General features: G+C 37.3%; 1 protein-coding gene across 3 annotated transcripts in view; it reads left to right on the top strand.

The window, feature by feature from the left end:
* The window catches only part of VWA8 (von Willebrand factor A domain containing 8), a 201,613-nt gene that overhangs the window by 149,291 nt on the left and 30,634 nt on the right, over positions 1-21,688 (top strand). For all 3 annotated transcript variants that reach the window (XM_075139308.1, XM_075139307.1, XM_075139312.1), the window contains 2 exons: positions 3,382-3,463; positions 4,740-4,944. In XM_075139308.1, the coding sequence (XP_074995409.1) occupies positions 3,382-3,463; positions 4,740-4,944 (287 nt within the window). The remainder of the gene's footprint in view (positions 1-3,381; positions 3,464-4,739; positions 4,945-21,688) is intronic.

The following is a 21,688-nucleotide window of genomic DNA, read 5'->3' as shown; positions in this document are numbered from 1 at the left end:
TTATGGTATTGTTTCACGGTAACAATGGTATTGTTCCACTTGAGCTATGATCCAGGTAGGGAAAGCTTCAGAGCTGTCACAGGTGACGAATTATCTCTTGTTTCTGTTCCCTACCTTGATCATGTAGCTAGCATCCCTGGTACGATCAGTGTTGTTCCCCACCTTAGCCATGCAAAAGTGCTTGGTACGGCCAAGGGACGCTTAACCACCCAACTCATATACAATGGCTAAAGCTTAACAGAAGGTTCTGAGATCGTATCGTAGCCCAGAGGAAAAGAAGGGGGGAGGAATGCACCACCACAGAAAGCTACTAAATGCATAGACATAAAAACATGGAACTGGTTAGTGACTTGAGGAAAATACCATCTATGCTTGTCCATTCTTAAACTTTTCAAGCATCTAACTACTCTTGGAGACAGGATACTAGATTAGAGGGACCTAGTATTGCCATTGTTATAGCATCCAAAATCTTTCCAAGTGAAAAAGGGAAGACAGAAGAAAAGAGACATGCATTCATGTACTCGCTTCGAAGGTGAGATTATAAGGTACTAATCCTTACTGTGCCCATTTGAGATCCATTATTTGCAACCCTCTCTGCTGGGCTATTGTTTCTTCTGGAGTTTGCCTCTCAATCTCACTAATTGACAGAATATTTAATTGAATGGACATTTAACTGCTACCAGTAACTGCTTAACAGTCTTGGTCCCTTGGAGATTCTGTGTTGCGTATTCCTGATTGTGCTGCATAATTCATGGGGCCCTTTGGACGTTTGGTGATTCGTCTGCACTGTTGTTTCTGCGTTGGAAACCTGTAGTTACTTACCTACAAAAGTTGTATAAGGCTTCATTCATAAGTGTTTGTATCCTTTCCTGGGAGATGGTATAGTGAAGCAAAGGCATCCTATTACATCCCTTGAAGTTCTTGCACTAATGTCTATGTTGCCTTTGAGAAGTTGTTTTATATTTTTGCTTCGGTTTGCATATCTATCAGGCTTTCTTTCTCATCTTCTTGGACAACTGGTCAGTTCTGGCACGCAGCCTTCCATTTCTATTAATAATTCAAAGTACTCATTCAAACTCTGGCATACTCCAGTATGTATTATCGAAACTGTTCCAGGAACAGCAAGCAAAGAAATAATTTCCTTTATGTTTTATTGGAACTGTAAACCAGGATAATAGTTATGTTTGAAAAGGAACTATAACAAGTAATAATTTCCCCAAAGACTGCCAAATAGATGTATGGCCACAAAATATAAACTCAGACAAGAGATCATGGCAGAATCCAGCAAATAAGTATTAATGTTTATTCTAAAAACAAGGCTATAGAAATGAGGGCTACTTGAGAGCAAATATTTACTTGGATTCTCAGCACTTTCTATATATGAATATAAAATAACAGTCTATTACTGAGTGTGTATCTCTATTAATGTGACAGTAGCTGGAACAACATGTAGTGTAATACACACAGTTACAGGAATAACCTCAACACATCATCTGGTCCACCTATTTATATAGGGACAGGATGACACATGTTTAGACTCTTAAGTGATGTTTGTCAGACAATTGGCTTATTGCAGTGCTTCACTCTCCTTGTATAAGAAAAGCTTTTCCTAGTATCCAGCTTTTTTTGCTGTAAACAAAACTGAATACTTCATGTCACCTCCACACAGTCAAGATAATATTGGTCTCTTTATAATGATCTTTTTGATACTAGAGGACATGTGTTTTTAAAAAAAAAGGTCTCTTTTTAGACAAAAAAAAAAAAAAGTTAATTCCTTACATTCGTCCTTACAGCCCATCTGTTCTAACCTCTTTGTCACCCCGAAGACTATCTCAGGTGTCTATGTTTTCCTTAAAGTTTGAAGTCTAAAGCTGCGCATAGCTATTCTTCTCCATCAGGCTTCAGCAAAAGAGGAACAAACTGCACTTATTTAGGTCTGATGTTCATGTTTCATTGTAAGATTCTGGACTGCAGTTCTGGGGCCTGGCCAGTTGTTCCTGTGTTGCATTTAAACATTTTGATTACCTTTTCTTCAGCTTCCTACTCTGCTATCCTTTGTCTTTTTATAATTTAATTTGGTTGATTTGTGTTCTCTCTCTAATTTATTAACTTAATTTTTAATTCTTATCCCACAGTTCTACCCCTTCCTGTTCAGTATCAGCTCTATGTTCCAGATCTTCATAAGAATTTTTAATGTGTATCTTATCCTCCGTGACTACTGAAAGAGAGAGGACATTTTAAAACAGTAACAAAATCTAGGCAAAACAAAAAGTGCTCTGTGGCCTACAAACCTGCATTTTTCCAGACTTTTTTTTCCTATTTCCAATGTGTTTGATATTTCCATTTTTATGAAGATGAGTAGAGTCAACAGATGTGCTGCTGTAGATATGCATACTATAGATATGTAGATACAGTAGATATGCACAAAGCGCTGCTGTGGGTTACTCTTTATACTCATTTGAATGTTCGATCCCCTTATACTGCTGATCTTACTGGTCTTTTCTATGTGCGCTGTATGCAAGCATCAACGCTTCTGCAGGTAACATCAGGCTCTCCTTCATTTCAAGGAGGTGAAAGATATGTTGTTTCAGAAGGAAATCTAGACTTGCTTTCATCTTGTGACAATGGTATTTTGTACCCATACTGTGCAGTGTAATTCAGTCTTCTGGTTTCTTTTCTGAAAAACTGAAGTTCCTCAATTTATTCCAGACAGATGAAAGCCAGCTCCTAACTGGAAGCCACTTCTGAGCCCAGGCAGAGTGTACTCATATTTGGGCAAAAGCCAATGTAGGCGCACACACACCCCAATTTATTTCTGAGGGAGAGACCATAGTATTAGCATTAGCATTAAACTGTCTATAAACAGAATATTAAATGCCTGATAGTATGGGGCTATTTACTATGAAGTTATAAAATCTTTGCATACTGAGAATCTACCTGCAAAAAGAGTGGTTCAATTTAAGGCAACAACATTTAAGTTAATATTATTGAGAAACTTTCAAATGGGAATCATAAGCACAATGTTTTGAAATGTTCCTCAATACGCTTTTAAAGTTGGATATACAGCTGACATTATCTTCAGTGGCAGATAAAAGCAGTGAGTTAGGGATTGCATTAATGCCTGAGCAGTGCTTTTGTGTGTGATGTTGACATTTGCTATACAAATGCGTTGTTCTTTTATAATTATGCCTGTCTGGTTGCTCACTATCACAATAGTAAAACAATTCTTTATTTGCAAGTTATACTCCTGTGTTGAATGTGAAAGCTTATCATTTTCTGACAGGTACTGTATAATGAAATGTTTAAATTTAATCTACTAAATGCAAATGCAATAACCAGTTAATCATGCAGCAGGAAAATAACATGTTTGTTTATTTTCAGACGTCACTCCTCCACAAGCTGCTGGATACTTGGAAGTAACAGATCTTAACTCAAAGAAAATCAAATACATTGCTATTCCTAGGTAACTGATTTTATTGATTAGAGCAGCGTCTGTCTTACAAGAAAAGCAAAGAGAATTTAGTGTGTATTATGACTTCAGGATAAGCAAATATTTCTTCTGATGTGGAAAGTAAGAATAATTCATACTTAGTGTGTAAAATTCTGCACTGTTGTAGCATATTTTTGTCAACATTTTTTAGCTGTTTACTAGGTGATACCAATGCAAATGTAGCAATTAATTAGTAAATATGAAAGGTAGCTTTATCTTCTGCTTATACAAATAGTAGTGAATCACACGTTATTTTACACTAGAATTTTATAAGAAATTACAAAAATTACAAAGCCAAACTTCAACATCATGACCCTTAACCTAGTATGAGGATTTAAGCTATTTATGGCAAATCTGAGCGGAAGACCAGATTGTAAAATGTACTCCATTAAGAACTGTTAAATAAAGTGACTTTTCATATATATGAATAGTTCTATGCTAAAGTCTAACAACCTTTCCTCCTTCTGGCATAGTTAGCCTGGGCAAATGCTAAGATAACTCTTCTTCAGTTGAATAAGTACGTGGCGATTTCAGTCTTAGGTAGAAGCATATATGTTACTGCTTCTTTTATCTTCAAAGATTATTAATTGTAGTATTAGTGCAAGTTGCCAAGTCATTATGCACGTCATTAACAGTACTGAAAAAACGCAAAGAATCTTTCCAACTTTATCTAAATTTCCTTTCATATTTTGTAGCTATAGGCCCTCTGTTTCAGCAGTAAATTTTTGTCTGCAAGTTGACTGTTTAAAACAGTGTTAAGATTCTCTGTGCATAAAGCTGTGCTATCTTTAAATAAGTGTTTCAATCTTCTTTTTTTATTAAAGCACTAGAGAAGGGTGTTACTTTAAGTTGTCGGAAAGGTATTTTCCTCAGTGCCCAGATCATGTTCTCTCCTATTTCTTTTGTAGGTCAGTATTTTTCTGTAACACATTTTTAAATTTTCCATATTCTGTATAGTTTTTTGTAAAGACTGATTTTCTTCAGATAGGTGAGATATAGCAGTGGGTTAGGCAGCACATTCCCCTTCAGCCTGGTCTTTTATACTGCTTTTTATACTGACAAGTATCTTTCAATCATATCCACTTTAAGTAGATATGTTTCAGATAAAATAGTGGGTCTGCAGGGCTTAGTTATAGTCTCTCAGGGAATAAGGATGTAATTTCATTTAATTGCCACCTTAACTACAGAAATACTCATCCTCTTTTTAATTGCAACTTCAAGAAAAATCACATTAATTCTTGTTTTTCAGATCACAATCTCTCTCTCCTTATACATCTTGGCTCTCTAAGATCTCAGACGCCGATGCCCTGTTGGCACCACTGGGCAAAGTAGGTTTGGTTAGTGTGGACATGGGAGGCGGTGTGAGGCTTTGGGAGACGGGGCTGGACAGCCTCCAACAGTCGCTGCAGGACTGGAGGAACATGATTGGCCAAGAAGATGGTCGTCCTGTGCAGGTAGGAGTTCACAAAGCTGATGATGCAAGTGAATTTTCAGCTGGGAGAGGGGTCGAGGGAGAGCTGTGTTGAAAAGCACTGTGAAGTAGAAATAGGCCTGTGAGAAAAGTTGAATAGACGTCTTCACTGAAAAAAAAGACACAATAGCTTCATTAGAAAGCTTATTTGTGATCCCTGTAATTATGGTTACTGACAGTCTCTTTGTCTTGCAGTGTTCGTATTTTTGCCAAATTCCAGTACTTTTAAATGCAAATTAATTCTTTATCTCCTGCTGATTTTTAACTTTAACTTTCAAACTGTAGAATAATGAAATTAATTTTTAAGGAAAAAATATATTTTTTCCAGAGTTCAAATACTTGGAAAAAATTATTGTGTTTGCACTTTAGAAAAGAAACTTGAAACCTAGATGAAAGATGCCTTCAGTTCTCGGTAGTGCCTTTGGCTAATTTTGAAAATTCTCCCAGCTGAGCAGAGTTACAAGGGTCTCCATACAGCCACGTTCTTATGTGGAATGTTTAGGTAGATGTTGAAAATATACAGCATATACATGTATGCTGTGTGTGCATGTATATATGTATACACAAGTGTTAATGAACTGGCTAATATGTATGATCACCATTGCAACACAGAGGGAAGATAAAGGACTGTTCAATTGCATCTTTAATTTCTGTTAGTGATTGGAGAAGGTATCACTTTACTTTGAAGAACTAGAGTGTGCTTTAGGAGGACTTCTCCACTTGTGACTAGGAAGATCCTGTCTCTATCTACTGTTGCAATTATTTCTATTTCATGAATTTCTGTAACCATTTTCGCAGTATATTAGAATGGGAAAACAGGATCAGTCTTTTCTAAATTAGATCTCTCTATATTTTTGTTTACAAGGTATCCAGGTATCTCAAGGCCAAAAACATAGCTCTTCTTTCCCTTTCTTTTCCCACCCTGAGCTCCCCTTCTACAAGATGTTCTGCAGTTACAGAAACTTGTGCAAGAACTGACGTGTTCTTGTTGCTGGACCTCAGCAAATGCCTTCCATAAAAGTCATGAGAAAAGGAAACTCTTATCCAGTAGCACGTTTGTGTGGTTGCTTGTTGCTTTACCAGTGCCATTTTTATTACCAATGCAGTAGCACTAGCACCATCTTATGGTCAGATATATTCGGTTTACACCAGCCCAATTTCATCTACTGATACAAGCTGACTAGTAGAAATTAAAAGAGCTGGGAGGAACAGTTAGAGTTTTACTTGTTTTAATAGGGGTTTTTTTCCTTCTTTTTTTATCTTTTTTGATAACTTGTAACTTTATTCATCAGTATTACTGTACTGTCAATCATAGTCAACTACATATTAGAGAATACTGGCTTGGAAAGTACACATCATCAGAAAATTTTAGGTCATTTAACTACTAATGTCAAGTAACCATTTTATAAAAAGGCTGAGAAGTTTTCCCACAGTCACAAAGCAATTTTCCAGATCTGTTATAGAATTTCTCTCTCCTGACAGTCTGCCTCTCTAATTAGCGGGCACAAGACAGGGTAAAATCTTCTTAGAGGATCTTTCTTCTTTCTGTCTGTCAGCACAGGGTATGTAGCTCAAGTCAGTGGTTTGTCGGAACTCAAAATGGCATACTGCTTGATTTGAGCTAAAGGGTGGAAACAAAGCCTCCTATGCGATCTTCATATTTGCGTGATTATCACTAACTTCTTTTTCTTTACTTTACACACTTTGCTTCAAATGGAAAGATAATGAGACCTAAGAAACTTTGTTTACGAAGGCAGTACAGAGCAATAAGCAATAAATTAAATCTTTTCTTTTATTTAATGTACATTCTCCAATAAGATAATAGATATGTAGTTGCTGTGTAAATACTATACTTTGCTATTTGGAGATAAGGGCCTTCACCTTTCCTACTTAACTCAATTTTTTCAATGGACCTAGACATAAAAGCAGTATTTATTAAGGCATTCATTTCTGAAATGAAAGGATCCTCTTAGCTTAAAATTCATGTAGATTCCCTGTGTAAGGTAAGCATAGCAAGAACTCCAATGTTTCCTTTCTAGAGACAATTACTTCACTAGGAAAGCTGCAGCTAAATATTTCCTGATACCTGTTTTTACAGAATTGGAGATATTTGCAGCCACATGTTGATCTGTTCATTCAAGTGTATGAAAATCACCTTCTTTTGTATAATGTTTCATGCTCATGCTCGTGTTAAATATCTTGGAGTCTAATGAGGCATCTCTAATTCCTTGACTAAACCCATAATTCCCAATCATCTTACAGCAGAAGCTCACTTAAGAAAATTGTCAGTATTCCACATATCACCAGAATTCATTCCCCACCCACCCGCAATTTCTCCTTCCCTAAAAGCTGCCATTGATGCATCCCACAAAGCTACTACAGGCTTAGCAAAGCTTATTAGCCCTTCATGGTGATGTTCTTAGACTAACACAAGACCTTTCTAGGTGGTTGGGAACCACTGTTCTGCAAAAACACACAGACTCTCTCTGAAGCTTCCTGACTTTTGAGAGAAAAAAGAATTAGAGGGCTTTCAATATAAATATAGATTCAAAGAACTGGAAACAAATCTTCAACCAGGCTTCAGTTGGAACTATTGGTACTATCTTCTAGGGCTGCATTTGGGCTTTCACAAACACATTAGATCTCAGAAACAGGCTGGATGTACATAAGCAATGAAACAGAGGAAAACAAACAGCTGTTACACTTATAATCAGTAATTAGGCTCCTTTGGTATAATGTCGTGGCAGCCTTCAAAATAGTCAACATTTATTTTGTATTGTTGATACACTCAGCAGAGTTCAAACTACTAAGTCTTGAGGCTACAAAAATAGTTTCTGGAAATATGGTTTATGTTTGCATAAGTTTGCATTTATATAGGCAGGTCAGAAATTTTCATCATTTATTGACATTTTAAACTCAAAATATGAGTACAGTATTCTGAAATTAAATTAGAGTGCCTACAATACAATATCTAAACAAAATACTGGATTTTCTAAAGGTATAAACTCTACTTGAAATCTAAAAATTGTTGAGCTTTTTCCCGGTTTGGTGTTTCTGAAAACAAGGTCACTTCATTATCAAATATCGGAAAAGAATTTGAAAGACAATTTATTTTTTAAATTTTGCCCTAAAAGTTTCATGGCAATAGGCAGACATTGATAAGTTTGTGTTACTTTTTGCATCAAAGGGTTACTGATAGAAATTAAATAGAAAAAAACACTGATTACCTTCTGATATAGCTGGGCTGTTGTTTTTCATTAAGCACTGTATACTATTATGTCTCATTTGGGTAGAATACAATGCTTACATAAAAATAATTAAAAGGTGCATCATTTAGAGGTATTTCAAAAGATGGTAAAGCATCGTGCCCTTTAGGCACCTGAAATCTCCTCAACAAAATCTCTTTTCATTTATACGTGATTATCAGCAAAACCATTTATTTCTGTATTCATTCCACTTAATGTTCTCTTGCTGTAGACTGTTGCCCAAAATGTTTTATGCTATGTGAAGATTACACTCAAAATGTCATTGTTTTCAAAAGTCACAGGACATAACCAAATCTGTTGAGTGCATAAAAATGTACTTGGTCAAAGATTACGAAAGAGCTGGCTTGTAATTAATGATAATATATATGTGAACCTCAAAATTGAATCACAATATTTTTGGCAATCCTTGTGTAGTCTTGATCTAGGTAATATCACCGTGCAAAATGATATCTCAAAGCTGAGGGTAGTCTCTTGTTATTTCAGTACCAAGATTGTCCAAATAAGTGATCTGATTGATCCAAAAAAAAAAAATATTGTTGTAATCTGAGATTTATTAGGGCTTTCTTTTGGCGTTTTTTTTTTAGTATCTGTGTTGTTTGATGTATGTGTGGAACCTGCAGTAGATGCATCATCTCTTACATGCATGAGATGAGTTTTTGAAATCGCAGCGCTGTGTTTGTGGCTGTATATAAAGGCCTAATGACTTAAGTAGTTGCAACTCTTTTGATTTCCTATGGACTCTTCTCTCTCATTTCTGTTGGCAGTGTAGCAAGCCTTCCTCATAAATGTTCAGGTACCTAGTTGGAAATGAAATCATATTTTCATCTAAGTGAATACTTAACGAGGAAGAAAAAAAAAAAAGACTTCTTTCTATTTTCCCATCTTTCTGCTGTAATCCTGAAACAATGTCACATGTGCTGGAAGATCCCAGATCTTAACGCTCAAGGCCTGCCCGTTCTACAGTACACTGCTTCTTCAGGATGGTTATTGCTTACATCTCTTTGGCCTAGGAAAGAGGCCCACTCTACGTAGATGTTCTGTATAGTGTGCGTTTTCCCCAGAAACTTAAAAATGTTTGGCTCAGGCTATATCTGCTGTAAGAGATCAAGTGGGTTTCTTAAATGATCCAGATTCAGCCAATATAATGTCATGATCACATACTGTAGGCCTGAACTGATGAAAGATACAGCAAATGCAAATAGAGTGGGCACAGCCTTGCTAATACCAGCTGTTTAAAAGTAGATAAAGTACTTGACATTGATAGCTCAGCTACCAGAAGTTTCTTCTGCTTCAGGTGGTAAAATTACACCTATACGCACCCATGAGCAAGTGCGTGCACTGTGTAGAACCTGAGTAATAAAACACCTCCGTCATCCCAGCTCTTTAGTCTCAAGACTGATGGGTGACACTCAGTTTGAAGAATCATGTACTTCTTTGTAGGTGAGTCAGTCCAAAGGAAGTGTGTAAGAGAGATACTGGCACCTGCTCGGGGCAGGTTTCTACCCATGGGGTCAACAGCTCAAAACATTTCGACAGCCCATGTCACTGAAGACCGTTCACATAGTGTCTATCAGTAATAGTCCACCTATTGGGGCAAACCTTTATTCGCACAATTCCTTAATATGAAACCAGGCCCTTCCAGAGACAAGAAGCAGCCTGGAAATGTTCTCTCCCTTTTTTTTCCCCACTTTGCTTTTGTGACTTGACCTGATCTGTCTATTTTCTAGCAAAAAGCCAACTGAATAGTTAAGTCGCGTTACAGGTCACAGCATCACAAAACTGAGATGTGGAATGAATCTAGAAAAACGCATGAATGAGAAAAAAATCTTTGTTTGCTTCTCACCAGTGGTTTCAACAACAAATGCACTGGAGACAGTTCTGCAGTAGTGTGTAGAAATTCATGCAGTACTGGCTCAGATCCATTCTGTTAGGGGAGGTCCTAGAGGTGGACAACTCAGCATGACTTGGATATATTTTGGATATGTTTTGGGCCTTGGCCCTAAAAGGAGACATGAATGAAATGTATGTAAGAATAGGGAAGGCTTTAGGTTAAGGTTTTGGGAGATTTCATTCAAAATCTGCCCTGGGGAACTGACTGAGAGAATAGTTTTCTGTCAAAAATGAATGCTCTTATCTTAAATTGCGATTCCTTTTCCCAGTAGCGCTAGAGGCATGTTCTTTTGGTTTCTGCTGAGACTAGCTAACGTTTTACTGATATAGTGTTTCCACAAAGCATGAATCATTGTAAACAGCTAAATGGAGAAGTGAAAAAAAATTACTTCATCCATCCATAACTGTTTCCCTTTAGACACCCCTAAACATTTAAATATGTAATTAATGCAACATCTGGAGCCAGTAAGCACTATCATTGCTTTCCAGAGGAGGGAACTGAGACATAAGGAAGGCAGGTCACTTGTTCAAGTGCACGCTGTATGTCTACACTGCAGTGTCAGAGGTGGGATAAATACAGTATACACCCATAAGGATATATAAACATACTTTGTACCTCTTTTGCCAAGATGAGTAGCTTGAATGTCTTTGAATGCTGCAATCAGTATGAACATACCTTATATTGGGCAAAAAATTGCATATAAATGCAGTGCAGCCACCTAAGAAAACAAATGTCAACTCTAGATAGGTTGAGGTTGAAACGTGCTTAGCTGAGATGAGTATAGGCATATTCATCAAAACTCAAGAAATGCAATAAATAGATATTTTTCTCAGATTTAAACAGCTGTCTTCACGGTCTTACAGCAGCGCTCAAAAATGATAACAGAACACATAAGTTACTTTATGTCCTGTGAACAACTAGAAGGCATGAACATATGTTTCATGTCAGTAACGTAAAAGAGCAATGTATATGTGTTCATCACCAACAGCTAAAAAAATTAAGGGTGTTTTTTTGTGTGTGTCTTAACTGCTCAAATCATCCATGATGCAAGGGCTTTTTGATGAGTTCAGCAGCACTCAGTAGTAGTTCCCAACATTCAGACTTTCTTCTGCAATCCATCAATTAACCTTTAGATCTGATGAGGGCAAAGGCAAACACAAAGTAGCTATTATGGGGTGCCAGGTCCATAATTAGAATTATATTTTAAATTATCATAGAAATATAATATATAATATTTATATTTTAATATTTATATTTACCTAGACTGCAGGTAAAGCCTATGTTGAACTAGAGTCAAAGTTGAGTACATTTTTAAAGTAATCATAACACCAAAAATGTCAGGTTTATTGTTGAAGTTAGAAGAAACACAATCATGTTAAATTAGGTAGGGGGGTATACATATGTGGTTGTGTGCATATATATATATTCACACACATACATATTTACATACACACGTTCACACACACACACACACGAGTTCATTTTTTTGCCCAGATGTCGTACCTGGATGTCGACTCTCTTGAATTAGAATTACCTCAGGAGATCATCATAACTTTGCAGGTACCCAGTCCCTCAGGGACTGTATTTCATAATGAAGAGGAATTGGAAGGAAGAGATTAGAGGAAGAGATTTGAGAGCAAGTTAGGAAAAAGATCTCGGGATCCCTGTGTTACACTTCTACTTAGCCATGAGGAATGCAACAATACTTCTCCCTCCTTTTGTCAGGTCCTTGTCTGTAGTCAGCTGGTTAAAAGACCTGTTGGCACAAGTCCTGCCCCTTCTCTGGCTTTTGCACCCAAGGGGTTATTTTAGCTAGTGTATGCCTGATATAGAACTAGAATATAGCTGAGGCACCAAACTGGACTCAGAAAATGAGAAACTTTCTGTGGATGTATTCACAGCCTCCTTTTTCCCAGATGCATTTTGATCTCTTAGAATGGAGGGGGGTGGACACAGCTGGACTGGCCTCCAATTGCAGCAGCGAGAGGTTCAGAGCAGCCGTCATGAAATAGGTGGAGATCATCAGGAATGCAGGATGATACAGTGTACAAACTATTGTCTAGTAAAATCTACGGAAGAATTTTAAAAAAAAAATGAAAAAAAAAAAAGGTGTCATGGTTATTAATAATCTTTGCAATTTGACTTCTCCATTGTATGGCCAGATCAAGGGCAAGGGGAAGGTAGCTGATTAGTAGTCCTTTTAGTTCTGAATTAATTATAGCTGATTTTTTAGAAGGACTCTTAGATTTGTTTTTTTCATTCCCTCATCGTGCTCTTACAGAACAAAAGAAATGTGTAACTGCCTTTGAGTTTTCATAATATGATGTAGGTGCTTTCCTTAGAGGATTTTGGAAATCACCTGTATAGTTGTTGAGGAAATAAAACACTAGTAAGAAAAAGATCCAGAGAGTCTTGCAAACGCTCTCATTTGTATGAGATGAATGGCTATGTTTTCATTTACAGCAGTCATGCCTTGGTTTATTAATGGCTAAACCCTTTGAAAACACGCTTCAAGTTCAACTAACTCATGGGATTTCATTAATCAAACTATCTTATTAAAATCTTAGCTTGTTTAGAGAGGGTCTCCTCTGTCTTAGAATTTTTCACCGAAACCTATGCTCATTAAACACCACACAGCCTTCCGTGAGCCTTGGTGAGTATCAGGAGATAAACATTTACCTCCCAGAGAAGGATACACGTGGTCAACTATACCCTTTACCCTGCTTCTTTTCGAGACATTGTATTAGATCAAAAAAAAGCAGCAGGTATATTGTATTTCATAAACAAGGCTTAGTTTTTACAGTTCAGTTTTCATTGTTTTAAACAATGTTTGCATGTACTTGCACACAAGCAGCTCAGGCAGGTTGCGGTGGCCGTGCTTGGAAATATTGAAGAGTGACAACAAGGAGAAGGAGTAGGGTCCAGCTCCAGACCTGTAGGCATTTCAGTGTCTACTTCTGAGCTAAGCGTGTGAGCTCCCATTGTAACCAAGAGAGCCTGAAGAGCTCACCTTAAGGAGACACTGTACGGCTCTTCAGACAGCACTGCCCGTAGTGGCACCTCAGGCCTGGCTTACCTGGGAGATCCCTACCTTTAGCTGTCTGCAGTCTGGATCCAAATCTCATCCTCAATGTGCAAGGTGTTATTTACAGATTTAAGGAAATGAATTCTTAGAAATGGAAGGGGGTTTCCTTTATGCCTCTTTCTATTATTCAGGCTGAGACCAGAAAATCTGTAGTTGTTTGATTCTCTGCCATCTTTGGGTGATGGTCATGTTCCTCCCTTCCTTGAATAGTCTCATTTATTCTATTTGTATTCCACTCAACTAATCACGTGCAACTCTACAATGAATTATTCACCTTTTAAGTGAATTAGTATATTTGTTTTTATTGAATGCTTTCTTTTTTTCTTTTGATTTTCTGAAGCTGCAGTTTGTACTTGAAAGTTTAGGGTAATGCAAGTTCATCTGATGAAGTTTGTTTTTTTAGGTTGCATGTTTATCTGAAGAATAATTGATTCAGGAGTTTCAGTGATCCCATCTTGTTTATATTTACTGCTCAGGATCTACTTTAATCTATACTGACGATTTTTAATTTTTTTTTCCTTTTTTAAAAGTGACATTTTACTTTATAACATTTTAACAAAAATGCAGCCTTTCCCTGATGTTAAGACTGAACTGGGCAAAGCTGCAGTTCTTGATTGGAAATAAAAGCATGACCTTTAGCAAGAGTGGCTAGTCCTTTTCCCAGTTCTGTTTTTTCCACTTTGGACCAAGTGTTTTTTCTGACCACATGAGGGCATCGGTGAGCTAATAACAGTGGTTTTGCTCATCTTTTAAATACTGTCGGTACAAACCCCATAAATTATGAAAAATGTATGCAGTGGAGAGTTTTTGTAAGTTTGGAAAAACCATATGATGACATTCTGCAGTCCTGCGTGGGATCTTGAAAAACTTGAAATACTGCAGATTACAGACTTACCTAGTCAATCAGTGGATTACAGTTTGATAGCGTTTGCAGTTCTGAGATCTGTGAGACCCAAATACACAGTTTAGGTCTGTCACCTTTTCCTGGACTGCATGATTCATTTTAGCAAAGTGAGGAGTAGCAGACGTGTACCACCCCTTGAAACAAGGCATCTCAGTATGGGGAAGCATAAGACTGAAAAGCCACAAACCCACAGAGCTGGATAAGTTCATATCTCTAAAAGTCTTCACTGGGTAAAGCAACTCAGATAAAGATCATCGGTTTTCTGTCAGATACTTTTTCTCATATAAATTTCCTCAGCTGAATTGAAGCCCTTGCTGGAAACACTGTACAAACACATCTAAAATACATTGCCTTTCCTGAAGATCTTCCAGTCTAATTAGAGCAGACAGACAAAAAGCAGGAGTGGAAATAACCTTAACTTTCTGTTAGAGCAGGCTGATCCAGCACAAAGTTCCTCTTTTTTCCTCTGACCTTCCTGTGAAAGCCCACAGTTCTCATGGGAGAAAATATAATAACCTCAACACACCGTCTTTCAGATCTCAAAAAGTCTGCAGCAGTGCACGTTGCTGACGTAAAGGCTGGAGCTTCCAACACCGGTGAAATCCTGCTGTCCCAGCGAGACAAATGCATACTAATAATTCTGCCCTTATGACAGTTGTTCCCTAATTAGTGAAATGTAGTGAAAATTTAAATCATCTGATCTGTTACAGTAGTGCTAAATATCGGAGGCTTTCCTTAGAACACAGAACGACATAGTTGATCCTTAGTAACTTATGTCTCTGCTTCTTAAGGACATATTTGACAAGGTCCTAGGTCTGTAGAAATAAGGCTTTTCTGCTTCCATGTGTAATTTTTCTCAGCTTTCTTTTGACCGTGCAATGTCCCTGCAGTTTTCTGTCCAGAATATTCCAAATTGTCCAAGTGTGTTCACTTATCCCATCTTCCTAGCTGTTGATTATTCAGGGTGCTCCAGAAGAAACGGAATTCAGTGTTTTCCAAGTTTATTGATCTTAGGAGGTGTGTAGTAGTCATGATAAATAACCAAGTCAGACACTGTCTGTCTGCTCTTATTATATTTTGTAGTCGATTAGCATACAAAAAGATGATGACTTCACATCTTTTGTGATTGACTAGGCAAATTTTAATAATGACAGCCACAGAGTACATATTTATGAACAAAAAACTCCAATGCATCTACTGCTGCCGAGTTTCTAACTTGGATCTTAGAGTGACAGCGTTTAGTTCAAACGAAGACCCACCCACAGCAGCAACAACTGCATTTTATATAGTGGGGGTTTCTTAGCTGGTGTATAAAAACTTCATTTGCAAGCTAGATACCCCTTTGTATGTGTTTCACTCCAAATCTCCACCTCTTTTCCCGCCAGATTAACGTACTTGTGATTTCACTTTTATTTTACAAATCAAAAATTCCATTAAAGCTGTGATGCTTTGAACAGTTTTGCTGTTTGAGACAGCAGTTTAATGCCTGTATGAATTTTAAAAGCTACTTTCAGAGAGAAACGTTCACAGGAGTCAGATAATGCATGAAGCTTCATTAGTTCATTTTGAATTCTTGCAAAGTTTTACAGACAAGATAGAAAATCAAAATGAAGCCAAAATGAATGAAGAAAACCTATTAAATGTATTTTATAATGCAGTGCAACTAATGTTTTTTCGCTTCAGGATACAATTGAAGACACAGAGTGTATTTCAGAAATTATTATTGTCTTGTCTAATACTGAATATTCCTTTCTGTGGAAAAATTATTTGTGCGCTCAATTTTGTGCTGTTGATGTGAACAGAAATGGCACTATTCATTTTTAGCACATAGAAAAAAGCTGCACATGATCAGGCACAAGTAAAAGTAATACAAGCCATTAGATTTTTTTTTTTTTCCTATTTTTGCCTTTCTCTCACTGGTTCATGTAAGTAGATTATAAAACGTTTTCTTTCTGTCTTTGGTAGAATCAGTTTTACAATAGAATATAAAACCACCATGGAACAGGCAGATTGGCGTTTGATTTGCCTGATATGGAACTTTTGTATACTCTTTGAGAAAATAATGCGTATATTCATGCTGCTGATAAAGAATGTGTTGGAGGAAAGGATGTTGTTGTGACCTGTTAAATGCAGCCTAGGGTAACACTGAGGTTTTAGGTTGTTTGTAGGGGTGGGGGTAGGGATAAAAGGAAACAAAGATTTTGTTTCAGGGAAAAATCAGTCTTTTGCACATCTGCTGAAATACATTCTGCATTCTGTGGAATACATTTCCTATCCTTTGTGCCACTGTGGATGGATTATTTAATGCTTTTTTCACCTGGAGAATACTCATGTTTCGTTACAGCCGAAGTCAGTCTTCTTTCTTAATCATGTATGGTTTTGATAAAAGATTTTCACTGATTTTGATGAAGAAATTAACATCTCCCAAATCACCTGTAAGACAAAAGTCAAGATGTTTTTTTTTCTTTTCCTGCAATGATCTTCCGATACATGCCCAATCTTTATCCACAACACTAATGAAGAAAGCAAGCTATTTAAGAAAACATTGATATTTTAAATTTATAGTATTTGTAGTGTTTTTATATTCATGTAATTCATATTTTTCAACAATGATTTATTGCATTGTATGGAAAGTAACATATATTCTTCATTGACTATAAACCGCCCTGTTTAATATATTGTATATTAATGAAAAGGCAAAATAGCAGATTATTTCTTTCCCTCTGTGTCCCAGGCATGCTAGGATAAGAGCGGATATCTTCTAATTTGCATCTTAGCAGGGTTCTTTCCTTTATGATGAAAAGAGTGAATGAAGAATGGGATCTTGCCAGTCTAGATCTGCCTACATCTGCCTACTTTCCAGGACTGTCTAATCATGCAACTAATTAACCTATTGCACACCTCCTCAACTTGCATTAAACTAAGAACGTAAATCATGTGAACTGTATTCCATCTCAAATCTTTCTGATCAACAGTAAGAAACACTCAATAATGCAGTATTATTACAAATACTAGAATAGGTGCTTGTGAAAATAGTTATTGTTTGGGCACTTTAGCTTTTTCTTTTTAAAAAGTCTTCCTACATAAATATTCTCTACAGCAGTAAAAAAATCTCTGTTTGCTTGTATTTTGTAAAATGTTTTGCCCATTTGTGTGTGTTTATTAAGTTGTGACATATGAAATCGTGCCGGTTTCAGTTTTAGTAAATGTGTTGTATGTGGAATGCTCCAAAGAATGCTTAAAAGGGCTTAGTAGAAAGGTTGGTTGCTTGTTTGTCACCGCATACAGCAAGGAGGAATTCCTTTTATTTCTGTTATGAAGATGTAAAATCCTATAAGGAATGGCCAGCTCTGTTTAAACATACCCAAAAGTATAAGAAAAATTTGATTTGGGGAGGTTTGGGGAGTGGAAATATAGTCCATTTTTTATAGTACAAATCGCATCCCTTTACACCTGCAGGATGTTAGCCTGGAATTAGAGTATTTTTTCTGTTTTTTCCCCCCTTTTTAAGTTGTATCCGGAGTATTAAAATAAGCATTGTGTTTTGCATAAGAGGATTAGATGAGTTAGTCCTGGCAGGGCCAGGTGTATTAAAACTAAGAGGGGAAAGGTCTGTTCCCTTGTACATGGGGCAGCTTGCCCCTATTGGAAATCAGAGTTTCTTTGCCAGCCCTCAGGCAGAAACTAGCTTTTGTTGCTGTGAGCACCTCAAAGGAACTTTTCTGGCAAGCTCTCCTGAATAGGAGGCACTGACACATCTTGCGCCCATCAGGAATTTTAATGAAGTTAACCGAATCAGAATACAAAAGTAAGCTGCTGTATTAAAAGACTGTGTACTCTCTAGCCAACTTGCTGTGTTGAACAGAAGCTTGTCGTGTACAGGGTAGGGTGACAGGAATATCTACGACCGAAAAATCAATCTACATCAGAAATGCATCCCAGACTGCATCAAGGAAAAAGTCCTTTACATTTTACTGGAAGCCATCACCCTTTATTACTTTTCTGTTCAAAGCTAGAAATATTTTCAACCTCATCTGACTTTTGCTTACAAAGTCTAAAAGATATTTCCTAACCTGTAACCACAAGTTCTTTTTCTGCCAGCGGTTAAGTCTAAGTACATGTTCTGCTCCTTGTTTTAGAGAGCTTTTTACAAGACTGTAATGGAGGTATGGGCATCTAAGACAGTGAGAGTCGCTGGGTTTATCTCCTGCATGAAACTCACAGGAATAAGGAGAATTTCAAGTGGGAAAATACAGGAGGAGATGAGATTCCCTTCCTCTTTCCCTGTCTCCACAATAAAGATAACTCCTGGAATTTTAGTCTTTAGTTTATTGTAACAGACTTGAACAACAAGGAGCTATGTGTAGGCTTAAAATGCATGGTTGAAAAGACGGCAGTGTTGAAGGTCGTGAATACTCTGACACATAAATGGTTGAATAATAGACATAACGACATGTTCATTTCAGTTGACTTTGCTAAGTGTCTTTTACTCATTAAATTGGATACTATTATAAACATGTTAATAATAGAGAAATCAATATATATTCAGTCTAGATGTACTTTGAATAGTTCCTTAAAAGCATCTCATAACAAGTCAGCCAATTTAAAGATTTTATTGCCATCAGACATATAAATGTGACATGCTGAAGACTGGCTATCATTTCTTTTATTATATTTATTTGTTTGGCACAAGCAAATCGGCGGCAACCAGCACTTGTTAAGATACAGAAATGCATAGTTGTGCTACTTGGGACCGCCTTTGAGGTGGTGAAGCTTCTTTTTAAAGACATTTTTTTCTTCTCAGTTTCATTGCAATGTATGATTAAGATTACTGGGAGCTGAAATGTTGTTAAGCTCACTTGTACGAAATCAGCTGAAGCTAAATTTGGTAATGCTTTTGGTCAGTTTTACTCATAGAGCCTGAGAGATTTGTTTGCAAGATATTAGAAGAAAATGAATTCTGAGCTCAAAAGGGAAGTACTGTAATTGTGAAAACAGCTCATGTATTAGAATGAAAGGCTAATTAAGAGTGGGACGTAAATCATTTTAATAATAGAGTACAGCAGTCCTCTCTATAATTCACATACTTTTGTTAATGGGTTATGGCAAGCTCCTTTCTTCCCATAGTTGTGATGGTGTCTTGTAGAGGCCATGCACGTTGTATCTGGGTCAGCTGGGTGATCCTCAATAAATTCAGCTCCTGTCTTTTATTGAGGGATGATGAAAGTATCAAAATGTGATGTATGCCAGTACTTCCTTACTCTCCAGGGGTTAATTTTATTAAATTAGATTATTTCACATCAGAATTCAATCCCACATTCACTTAAGTGGCATGAATGTGGTTCTAGATCCACTTCCAAACATCGTTAAGATTTGGTTAGAACACAGTATTAAGTTCCCTTACCATAGTTTGCCTGACCAGCTGAAGTCTAGACAAAATTACCAACCTTTGACTCATCTTCAGAATGGCCTCTATTACAGATTGGTATGCATTTAATAGCTGTTTGGCCTAAATATGCACAGGTGTTAAACACCTGGTTTCATTGTGTTCTTGAGTGCATCAAATCATGTAAATGGCTTCTCTGAGCCTCTTGATCTTCTTTACATTACTATATGAAGAATGATAAGATCACTTAGTTTGCAAACTGAATGTGTTTGTGTCATGGTTTAACCCCAGCCGGCAACTAAGCCCCACACAGCCGCTCACTCACTCCCCCCCTGGTGGGATGGGGGAGAGAATCAGAAGAGTAAAAGTGAGAAAACTCCTGGGTTGAGATAAAGACAGTTTAATAGGCAAAGCAAAAGCTGTGCACGCAAGCAAAGCAAAACAAGGAATTCATTCACTGCTTCCCATCGGCAGGCAGGTGTTCAGCCATCTCCAGGGAAGCAGGGCTCCAACACGCGTAACGGTGACTTGGGAAGACAAACGCCATCACTCCGAACGTCCCTTCCTCCTTCTTCCCCCAGCTTTATATGCTGAGCATGATGCCATATGGTATGGAATACCCCATTGGCCAGTTAGGTTAGCTGTCCTGGCTATGCACCTTCCCAGGTTCTTGTGCACCCCCAGCCTGCTTGCTGGTGGGGTGGTGTGAGAAGCAGAAAAGGCCTTGACTCTGCTCAGCAATAACGAAAACATCTCTGTCTTATCACTACTGTTTCCAGCACAAATCCAAAACATAGCCTCATACTAGCTTCTGTGAAGAAAATTAACTCCACCCCAGCCAAAACCAGCACAGTTTGTATCAGTTTCCCTTATTCAGTTGGCTTTTAGAATCCCAGTGTTGTCAGAAAAAAAAAATGAAGTGTAGCCACGTAAAACTGTTTTGGCATCCATTCGTGTGTCTCAAGGAACTGATATAGAGCAAGTTGTTCAGATACCACATATGTCTCACTGAATGTAAAATGAGGGTTCAGTTCTATTTGTGTCTGGCTGCCTTTGCTGTCAGGAGTGAATGGATGCGTAAGAGACAGGACCAGAAAATTAAGTCAAAGCATTAACAAGTCTTGATATTTGCTATTGTTTCTTCATTTCCTTTTTTCTCAAGTGCTTCCTTCATACCATTGCCTCTTCAGAAAAGCACATTCCTTTAGCATCTTTCTGACCTGCAGTCTTCATGTTCTTCTCGCATAAAATTTTTGTTTGTTTGCTTCATTGACTTTGGAAGACCTACAGAGTCTCCACAAAGTCCTTTCAAATGCATCCGTTACCCGTTGGTGTAAGTGCCTGAGAATACAATACAGTCAAGGAAAAGAAGAGGACAAAAAGTTTGTAAACCAGGGACTAAGATCATTGATGATTACTGAGAATTTGGACTTTACAGAGAATAAAGTAAGAATCATGTGTATCCCAGGAGAGGATAGCAGTGGTGCTTCTTGTGTGGTGAGAACTTTGAAGAACAACCTGCCCAAACGGGCAGTGGAAAAGTGCTTTCATGCTTTGATCGTGAATCACCAATATGTATAAACAAGTTTAGATAATGCACAACTGACATGTGTGCCATGTGTTTTGGAAATTGTGGTTATTTTGGAAATCAAAAGGAAGTCTCAGAAGGAAAATTTCACAGTTCTTCCAGCTATTCTACTCTGACCTCATAGCTGAAACTCAAGGCTACTAGACTGAATTCGTCTGTTGTTTTATAAAGCTGTGATATTACACACCAGGCAGTCTGAAATCTTCACAAAAACGCAGTAATGAGTAGCGCCTTTCAGTGCTTGTATAGCTAGAAAGAGCACAGATTTATCTCAAAAAGAGACGCTTAGTCAAAACTCTTGCTGAAAGAAACAAAGTTGATAGAAGTCTTGCAATAGATTCAAATGGAAAGTATTCAGGAGGGGACAGATCAACTTTTGAGCAAGCAAATTATTTATATATTTGGAAAATATCCATCTCAACAGTAAGAGAAGTCTCAGTAGGTTTAGAAATTCTAATCGGACAAGCTTGGAAAAGTTACTGTGGATTTCTTAGGTTTGTTTGAGCTTTTTCTGTACTTTCAGTACTTGTTTTTCTTGTCTTCCTTCTCACTCCAGACAAACTAGATTTTTCCCACCAACTGTCTTTCAGTTTGCCATGTTCATAAT

The sequence above is a fragment of the Calonectris borealis genome, chromosome 1 (assembly GCF_964195595.1).
Source record: "Calonectris borealis chromosome 1, bCalBor7.hap1.2, whole genome shotgun sequence".
Classification (NCBI taxonomy): Eukaryota; Metazoa; Chordata; class Aves; order Procellariiformes; family Procellariidae; genus Calonectris; species Calonectris borealis.
The sequence above is the reverse complement of the archived record's forward strand: the minus strand, read 5'-3'. Positions and strand labels throughout refer to the sequence as shown.